Below are 10,499 nucleotides of genomic sequence, written 5' to 3'. Positions count from 1 at the left end.
GTTGTGAGGAAAAAACATTAAAGATTATGAGGTGCTCAGATACTACAATAATGGGGGTCATGTAAGAACCTGAATTAGACATAATTTATAAAGTAATTAGATTTGTAGTTGCAAACTTCCTTTAACCAACTGATCCCTAATTTGGTTTCAGTGGCAATGTTATGCCTGCGCAACTGAAGGAATAATTAAACACAATTTTTACTTACCTACTTTCCACCGGTCAGAATCTTTTATCAGATTTTGAAATGTAACTTAACATCTCTCTTCTTTTCTTTTTGTTTGTTTTGCTTTGCTTTGCTTTGTAAAGGACCTGTTGCAAAAAAAGTCCTCAAGGCACATTATAATTTTCCAGAAAAGAGTTTAAAATAAAATTAATTCATGCACCTCAGTACAAAATGATTTAATGACTCGTCTTTATGAACTAATATGTAATCCGAGTTCTGAATACATAGAAAGCATGGAAGTAATATATAAAGTTTCATATTTGCACCTGGTTCCCAGGTAAAATCTTTTAAGTGTTTAACCAGGAATTAAGTTGTCAAGAGTTATTTTCACCTCATATGATCTTTGTGGAAATGAAGGTAGGTTCATTTCCGTCTCAGTGATTTAAAAATAACGGATTTCTCCACAATCGCTTGTTTCAAACAAAGATGCACAAATATGGGTAAACCATTAAACAAGACCCATTCACTGTAAAGCCAAAAATATTTGGTCATTCAAATACATCAACAATAAAATGCATACCCTGAGCCATGTCTACAAATATTATGAATTTGGATTTTGGTCACTCCTATTATAACAAAAACTATAGTATCTATGCTGGATGTTATGTCAATTTTAAAAAGCTAATCCATGTTTTGACATATTACTTTTTTCATACCAATTGCAATAATTTAGGCCAGTATTTATGTTAGGATACAGTGAAAGCAGAACAAACACTGGACCAGTCAGAAATGGGTCCTGAGGAATTGCATTACTGAAAGCTAAAATACCAAGTAAAGTTCATATTTAATTTGAAGACTACCAACAAATTTCCACAAGCCTTATTTTAATACTTTGTTTGCACTGAAAATTGGCTTCCCAAACTCTGGGATCACTAAGAGGCCACATCATAAATCAAGGCTATGCAGGAAAAACTAGGCATGCCCAAAATAGGCATTTCTAGATTATGAGTATAGGTGGGTACTCAGAGCTGCCTTTCCTGTCACCTTTCCTCTAAAATGCCCTTCCCATGCTTTCCCAACCATGAAGTGTAAGTTTTTCATCCTCTTGAGCCACCTAAAAATTGATTTTTCATAACACTTCCTACAATTCAAAAAACACACCTGACATGAACTTTCTGGGTCTGGAGCCACTAAACACAGTTCTTTTCTTTTGTTCAGGGATATGACCTGATGACACTTAAATCAGACTTTGTACACATCAAAGCCATCCAGAATAGATTTTTCATGTTCCATCACGAGCTAGAACAAGGTTTTGCTGGCCCAAAACCCAACCAAATTATGCTTTCTATGACAAAGAACAATCCAGAATTCATATTTAACATCCGCAAAATACCAAGCACAAGTTTGTTGTGACTTGGACATACCTATAACAATTTGTCCATGCACCTGCACTGCCTAAAATTACTTTGCATGACATGGAAACAAATGAAATGGACTCTCTTCAATGCAAAAAAAGGAGATAGGAGATTTTTCTTCAAACCGAAACAAAGAACTGTGCTTTCCATCAATGGCTTTTATGTTAGAACCATTCTGAGAAGGCTTTGCTAAACACTGAGAAGCCTAGACATTGTGCTCCCTAACAAAGAAACACAACAGTTGGGTTCATACCAGTTTGGGGACCCAGACTGAGGTTTCCATGAGTCAATGTGATTTCAAGAAACAGCATGACTCTAAGGAAGGAAAAAATATAAGTCTCTGAATATAAGTCATGCATTAAATCAGCTGTTCCCTTAGCAAAGCACACTCCTTAAAAACCTGCTTTCTTGCCTTGTCACCAAGTGGAACGATAAAATGATATATTATTTCTGAACATGACGAGCAATTTAGAAAATTAACGGAAATCCATTTGAAATCCCACTTTGCATTGATGTAACTCAATGACTTCTACTGGAATTGCTCTAGATTTTACAACAAACAGGCCCAAAATCTCAAAATATTTCATTTTGTGTTATTTGCAGCTGGAGCATATGTCTGTTGTGGCATGGTCTGAACTACAGTACTAGGGCCAAATATATCCCTGGTGCAACTCCATGCACTTCAGTACACTTATACCAGGGATGCATTTCTCGTCCATAATTTAAGAATCAGAGAATGCCCAAATGATGACAATATTTTATTCTGGTAGTTGTCAGCATCAAATAACATTAAGAAAGCTTTGACAGCAGAAGCGGTGGTAATAAATGGGAACTATAGGTGCTTAAACAGGGATTTCTCTTGCACAAAGTTGCAACCTAAGTTGTATTTTATTGAGACTTTCCATTTTATTGAAAGGATTTATGACCTACAGATTTTAGTCTTTTCATGGACTGAAGGTGTGTTTGGGGTGAGGCCTTTTCAGACTGTCATAACTGATTGGACTGATGAGCAGTGGGCCGATCAAATCCAAAGGTCCGTGTAAAGATATTAGTTTCCTTTCTGGAAATGCAGGGTCATTTTGTATGTTTCAGAATGGTCTGCCAAACTAGTAGCAATACCTAATTTTGAGCTACAGTTATTCTCATTTATATTGGCAACCCCTGACTTAACAATTACATGTACACAGGCTCATATACATCTTCAAGAGGCACAGCAGTTTCGTCTGACATCATAATGTTCTTCTATTTACTACTGCAAGTCCCCAAGAGTAATGCAACATATGCCTTTCCCTCTGAAACAAAGAGCTTTATTCCTTATTTCTACAATACTCTCAGTCTGAAGATTCAAAATTCCATGGTCTCTCATCCAGCCTAAATTTCCCACTTTCCCTATCAGCCAAATTATCATGCACACCTGCACTCCTTATTTTCCACTCATTTGTCTTTAGCTTGTACTTCCCTTATTTTCACTACCTTTTTACTGACTCAAATAAGATCACCTGGGACCTGGCTTATATAGTACTGCTTTAAATTCAGTATACACAGGAATCCATATGTTCTTAAGCTGTTACTGACACCTGTTAACAAAGCACTTTATTTTGGTTGATTTTTGTGGTATATATACTAATGCTCATCCTTATTACTAACACTTCCTCTTTATAGGCTTTTTTAAAAATTTGTTTCCCTAGAATAGCAAGAATGAAATACAGTATCTTATTTATAGTGAATTTCTACAAATAAAAACTATTTGGGTATTACACTTTAAAACTTAGCTGAATTTAATGTCAGCACACTAAATAGGACCTTTGCTTAATGCCTCTTCAAAAAGTTGGTGAAATCTGTTCAGGATTTTATGCGAGGAATCTAATGCTTATCTGTGGCCTTTCAATCAAGGCTGAGCACAATGCCATGTTTTCTGCTGTACCATCAATAATATTAATGTATTTTTAATAAGATTAGTGATGTTTGTATTGGAGGATAAGTAGAGGATCTTCTTGGCTGACATGACCCACACAATAACCATGAGGGCAAAAATTGACCAACCAGGAAAGTCCTCAACCTAAGGCTCCATTCTGTGCCACATGATGTTGCTGAAAATTAACCACACCAGGTTGATACCTGTGTGCAATTTACATTAATTGAGGTTAGTTCTGGGTACTAAAAAAATGACACTTTTCAGCACCAGAACTTTGTCATTTCTCATTCCCAGAATTCCTCTTTTGGGCTTTGGATTGCCATTGCAAAAATCACACCAACTTACTAGTGTTGTTTAACTCCCTCTATTTCTAACAATGCCTGTTTCCAGGTCCCAAAGTGCTCGTGTCAATATTGTTCAAGGGTAGTAATTTGGACCTTTCTGGATTCCGCAATGCCTTCTCTGAAACTGTTCCACTTTAGTAATGCCCTTCCCAGATAATTCTATCTCCAAAAAATACCTATTTTGAATGCATACTTTGTTAGATGATACCTTCCCTATTTCATTCCACGTTCTGAAATATGCAATGGGCCTGACAGTACAGTCTTTGCACACCCACATCTCCAACTGAGGTTAATAGGAGCTTGGGGTGCACAAGGAAGGTAGGACTGGCTTAAACATAAGTGAGAATGGATCAACAAATGCTTTCTTGAGCACAGCGTGGGTTCTGAAGTGTTTATTCTAAATCCCAGAATGCCTACTATGGATCTTAAAGGTTATTTCAAATGCACATGGGTGAAAGCTGTAATTAAGGAAAAAAACACAGCTCCAATAATAGCACATTTAGCAATTCTTAGTCCTCATCACTGTATCAGTTGAACATCTTATTACTGCTACAGTCCCTTCGATTACTCAGAATTACATCAATACTGACAAAGTGCATGTATTTATCATGGATTCTGAATGCTGAAGTAACCAGTAAAGAAAATATAAAATACATTGTTATTTCTTGAGGGCATCAATAGAGCAGACCGTTTAAAAAAAAAAAAGATTATAAAATTTTACTTCACAGTCCTTTTCCAGATCACAGATAGTCATAATTAAAAGAATATGGACTTAATGTAACATTAGCTGGTTAGCCATCAGCATCACACACACACACAGACACACACACACACAAAACAATAAAATGAGATACAGAATTCACTCTTCCAATGATTGTCATTGAACTACTACATTAGTAAACATTCACAGTATGAAGTCTCTTTCAATATATCTCCAGCATAAAAAGTAGTGCAAAAAAGCATTCCAGTCACTTTGCCACTGCATTCAGACCATGTTAAATGATTATCTTACTTCATTTCTTCCATGTATTAGACAACAAATGCTGCAATGCCTCCAAAGAGAGTTATAAAAATAAACAATTTCTGGAGGTTCAGCAGCCTTTTCAAAGTTAATTTCCAATTAAAAACAAACATTAGCTATTTCAAGATAACATTTAGACCTATGTTCTGTAGAATAATTTTGGTTTTTACAATAATTTTTACTGTTTTGAAGATGACAACTATGAAATCCAAAGATTTATGGTAACAGCTATTAAAGCATTGATAAATGGATAATGACTGCTGAACTTCATTGTTTCTTACATAGTAAATACCTCTGAATGCCAACTTTTACCACTGAGATCTTAGTGATGTCAACAGTTCACACACCCAATTTAAAACTGTCTTGGTTTTAATGATTTCTTCCCCTCATGTGCAAAATGCCTGCATTCTAATAAAAATATAAAGTTTGAAATTACATAAGCTCAAACCACCTCTTCCACAAGGTATATAATTTACTTGATATGTAATACAAGTTTAGCAACACTATTCTGTATTTGTATTTAACCAATAAAGGGCATACTACTGTATGCTTGAGACTTTTGTTTGCATATTTCATTTTTATCACTGCACTCTTTAATGCATAAGTATATTTGGAAACTTTCAATATTACACATCAGTTTCCACAGATTTTGAATTTACACAGTTTTTCTTTTCTGTCTCACTGTCATTCCCTGTGTCCTGACATTTTTTTTCCTTTACACAAAGAGACTCTTTAACGCCTTCTTCCATCTCCAAATACTCTGATTTACCCTCTGTGGAAGAAGATGATGAGCTTCTAAATTTCTTCAGTAAATTTGTTGGGAGGTATGGACAACTGACTGCATTTTGCGTCAGTTGTGTTTGTTCTTCATTCTCAGTCTCTCTGTGATAGAAATAGTTAAAATTGGAGACAATCACTGGCACTGGTAAAGCAATGGTTAACACACCTGCGATGGCACACAGGGACCCGACTATCTTCCCACCCACAGTTATGGGTTTCATGTCACCATAACCAACTGTGGTCATGGTCACTACAGCCCACCAAAAGGCATCTGGGATGCTTTGAAAATGAGTGGAAGGTTCATCAGCTTCTGCAAAGTAAACAGCACTGGAAAACAAAATGACTCCAATAAAAAGAAAGAAGATGAGGAGCCCCAGCTCCCTCATGCTGGCTCTGAGCGTATGACCTAGGATCTGCAAACCCTTAGAGTGTCTGGAGAGCTTGAAGATGCGAAACACCCTGACCAGACGGATGATCCTCAGGATTGCAAAAGACATGGCCTGTTGACCATTACTGCCCTGCTGCTGGGCCAGCTCAGTGCCCAGGGTAATGAAGTAAGGCAAGATGGAGACAATGTCTATGATGTTCATGATGTTCTTGATGAAGACCGCTTTGCTGGGGCAGGCAAACCATCTCACTGTAAACTCAAAGGAGAACCAGATGATGCAGACTGTCTCAACAATGAAAAATGGGTCATTGAAGATAGTGTTCCCCCCACCATCCAGGTGCAGAGTCTCATTGAAAAGCCCCCTCCCCAAGCCTAGGGACAATATGAGCTCCTTGTTGTCTCTGAATTCTGGCAAAGTCTCCAGACAGAAAATGACGATGGAGATCAAGATGACCAAGACAGAGACAATGGCAATGCCCCTGGCTGCACTGGAACTCTCTGGGTACTCAAACAGCAGCCAGATCTGCTTCTTGAACTCATTGTTGGGCAAAGCCCTATCCTCTTCCTCTTTGACGAACCCTTCATCCTCCCTGAACTTGAGCATGGCCTCCTCCCCAAGCTGATAGAATTTCACTTCCTCAGTGAAGATATCAAAGGGCACGTTGACTGGCCTCTTCAGACGGCCCCCAGACTGGTAGTAGTACAGGATGGCATCAAAGCTGGGCCGGTTCCTATCAAAGAAGTACTCATTCCTGAGTGGGTCAAAGTACCTGCCCCGCTTCGCCGGATCACCCAGCAGTGTGTCAGGGAACTGAGCCAAGGTCTTCAGCTGAGTCTCGAACCGCAGTCCTGACACGTTGATCACTACCCGTTCGCAGCACTCATACTCGCTGTAGCGTATAGTGCTGTAGCCCCCAGGGCCACCACCGCCACAATCATCAGGTGGCTGGTCCAAATACGAAAACTCATCCACCTCATCCTCATCACTGTAGAAGAACTTTCCTTCCTCCTCATCCTCTTCATCCTCCCCCTCATCCTCTTCTTCCTCCTCACTCAAGTCCTTCAGTATCTTCTCTTCAGAGCCACTGAGAGGCAGCAGCTCAGAACAGGGGAAGGAGGCCCCACAATCCCTGCTACCCAGATAGTGGCTCCTCTTTCTCCCTCGCTTCCTCCTTCTGCTGTTCTGACGCTGGAGCAAACTGCTGTGTGATGCATTGCCATTGTGAGAAGAGGAAGCCCCCCCACTCTGTACCTGGTGGTAGTGGTGATAGGGTCCGCCTCCTAATGAGGCCCCACCTTCTACTGCTGCTGTTGCTGCTGCCACAGCTGCAGCTGCCGCTGCCCTCGAGTGTGCCAGTCGTTCTCTCTCCCGAGCCCGAGCCTGGACGGCATATCCATAGGGCATGTGGCTGTTGCAGCCAGAGCTATCTGCACTCACCATTGCAACCTCCATTTTGTAATTGTTTATTTGTTTAATACAAAATAGTCTGGAATATCTATAGTCACACCTCGACTTCTATGAGGACAAGTTCAAAGCCATTTGCATTTGGAGGACAGTTTCTTGGAAGCACAGCACATCATGTTATTAATAAAACTGAATTTCAGTTTTGCAAAATTGTAACCACCACAAAATCTGCATTTTCTTATCTTCCAGGATGTCTGACACAAATAACTGTTTTGCTATCAAAAAAATAACAGATGCAGCCTTCAGATTTGATCTCAGAAAGAGTCTAGGCCTTGTCCTTTCATCCACCAAGCCTCTTTATTCTTATTACACTCCAGTGGCCTATCCAGAATCCACACATCTGTTCAAATTCATGATTTTGTTGTAGACTCCAAGGACTGCACCCAGCAATGAGCAAATGTTTATGCAAAGCAAGGAGGTAACTGTCCTGTTGTTTTCTTGACCCAAAAAAGTTTCAGGTCTTTAGTTTATCATTGTAACCAAATGCCAATAGTCTCTTTTCTCATTTGCTCCAAGCAATGCTTTGGCCTAGCAATATGATTACTGCTTAATAATATTTAGGGAGTTGAAGTAACTTCCAGCCATCATTTTATTTACACAGTGAGGAGGTCTTTGCAAGCCTTCTTTCTTCAGCCTGTCAACAGTGTCTCAAACCTTGGAGCAGCACCCAGGGCAGTAGCTGCAGTGGCAAGAGGAGGAGGAGGAGGAGAAGGCTGCAACACTGGCTCTGAGGTCTCCATAGGGGACAAGGGAGTGGATCACCCTTTGGTTATGCTCATGCAGAAGTACTTAACCTGAGGCACATGCACACACACATACACACAAAAATAACAAAGAAAACAAAAAGGTTTAGAAAAGATTGGTTCATTTTTCTAAGAGGCCACAGTGTAGGTCAAGTGCAAATTGTGTCATTTATTAAGGTGTTCAGCCATCCACTACCCACACTATTCACATTTATACATCACACACACACACATGCTCCATACACCCATAGATTTTATATGACTGTGTGTATGGAAATGGGTGTGTGCATATATACATATAAGTGCACTTAAGTATATAATTGTTTTCTCTTTCAAACTCTAGATCCATAAATCCATAAAAATGGATCCATAAAAATACTACTGTATATGGCATTCAAATTTTGCAAGACTTTTATATATTAATATATATGTATAAAATCTTACATACATATATATCAAATGTTGCACAAAGAGACATATATACAGAATAGCTTTTGCTATATATTTGGAACTTAATTAGAAGCAGGAATGATACAGTGTATTCTAAATCTAACTTATGTTTTAGTCATACTGCAGGTTGTACTAAATTGTCACTTAGTAACAGGTACATATCTGGGCACATTAAGTGAGGAACATCCATACTTGTATGACCAAAAAAATACAAACTGTAGCTTCTATGGAGCAACACACACACACACACACACCCCACCCCACTACACCCCTAAGAAATAGCACCCTCATTTATAGCTACCTGTTTATTAATATGCCATTATACTTACTGTTCCTAGGCAGAGAAATAGCAACGCTGTTCTCGTTCGTCCAAGGATCTGGAGAAAGAGCTCCCGAGGAGGGGACTGTACTAAGCAATCTAGGTTTGCAGGTGTAGGGACCGTCAAAACTACAGGTTGATGACTTCTCTTTCTCACTTCCCTTTATATGGAACCAGACCTCCTGGAGGGAGCCAGACGGCTAGCCCGGCTCTGGAGAATTCTGGTCAGCGACGATCACTTCTTAGCCCAGATCTTAGCAAAACAACAACAATCAAGAATCTTGCTCCAGAAAAAAAGAGAGGATTCGCGTGTGTGTGTGCGCGCGCGCGCGCGCGGGCACGTATGTGTGTGTGTGTGTGTGTGTGTGTGTGTGTGATCACTAGTCTTCCCAACCCCGGCGCTTGCTGTAGGATTTGTGAATCAACGTGACATAATCCCTGTACCAAGCCCGGCTCTGGCTATTGATAAAAAAAGATGCGTCCTGCTTGTGGCAATTTCCCTCTCAAGCCCGTGCACCCTGCAGCTGCTCGCCCCGCAGTCCAGCTACCAGTCACGCTCTCAGCCTCCACTTGTTGTTGCTGATGTTATTTCTAGGGCGATGGGGGGTGGGAGTGATGCAATTACAACAAATACAATCAAAATCAACAGCGAGATTTTCACTCCCGGGTGTTCAAGCCCCCGCGCAGCAATCAAGGGAACTCTGTGATCAGTTATCTGCCGGAGCAAGAACTGTTGCTCTCTCCCGCTCTCTAGCCCCCTTTGTCAGTCTTCTGCCCAATTCTCAACTGTGTTTACGTATCACTGAAGGACGAACGCCTGGTCTGATTTATACCCCGGGCTTTCCAGCCCTCTATCGGCCCCTAGCGGCCGCAGGCCCCCTTGCGCTGATTAAGGTATTTGCAAACCCCCTTTGGCATTGTCTCTTTTTGTATTCATATATTAATTATTGAAAGAAATATTCCAGAGCTGAATAATACATACGTTGGCTAATAAAACTTAGCTCTCAGGTCAATGCTCAAGGCTGTCTTTTTATTATTATTTTTTTAAGAAAGAAAATCCATGCTGCTCAGAAGGCACTGGAAATTTCAAAATGAATCAGAGAATAAATGTCACACACAATATCAGGTACAAGCTGGATCTACCTGTCTCCTGCTGAATTTTGGCCCTGATCTCCCAATCTGCAGCATCATAATAGAGAATCAGTCTTACTGCTCCTACTGGAGCAAAAAAGAAATCCAATCTACAATGCACCCTGGAGTAGGAACGCTGCAAAACCCTGGATGTGGCACGGGGATCCTGCCAAACTTCAGCCCCAAATTCTAATGCTTATATAGAGAAATACATCTGGCTGCTCCTAATGCATGAAAAATCATCACCGTAGCACATCACTGCCTATGAGCACCACAAAACCCCAGATCTGGCTTATGGATCCTACCAGATCCATCCAATTTTAGCCCTTAACCTGCCTCCAAAAAAAATTCCATAGCATGAATA

At 40.1% G+C, this 10,499-nt stretch overlaps 1 protein-coding gene across 1 annotated transcript; it reads right to left on the bottom strand.

Moving 5' to 3' along the window:
* Nucleotides 1-396: 396 nt before the first annotated feature.
* KCNA4 (potassium voltage-gated channel subfamily A member 4) lies at nt 397-9,799 on the bottom strand. The gene is made up of 2 exons (XM_048855034.2): nt 9,015-9,799; nt 397-8,286 (listed from the first exon to the last, which is right to left on the bottom strand). Exon 2 carries the CDS (start codon nt 7,478-7,480, stop codon nt 5,486-5,488), a length of 1,995 nt encoding a protein of 664 aa, XP_048710991.1. The 5' UTR covers nt 7,481-8,286; nt 9,015-9,799; the 3' UTR covers nt 397-5,485.
* Nucleotides 9,800-10,499: the final 700 nt, after the last annotated feature.

The sequence above is a fragment of the Caretta caretta genome, chromosome 6 (assembly GCF_965140235.1).
Source record: "Caretta caretta isolate rCarCar2 chromosome 6, rCarCar1.hap1, whole genome shotgun sequence".
In the NCBI taxonomy this organism is placed as follows: Eukaryota; Metazoa; Chordata; order Testudines; family Cheloniidae; genus Caretta; species Caretta caretta.
The sequence above is the reverse complement of the archived record's forward strand: the minus strand, read 5'-3'. Positions and strand labels throughout refer to the sequence as shown.

Coding starts and splice junctions, on each gene's coding strand:
- KCNA4 (XM_048855034.2), bottom strand. CDS start 7,480: ATGGAGGTTGCAATGGTGAGTGCAGATAGCTCTGGCTGCAACAGCCAC.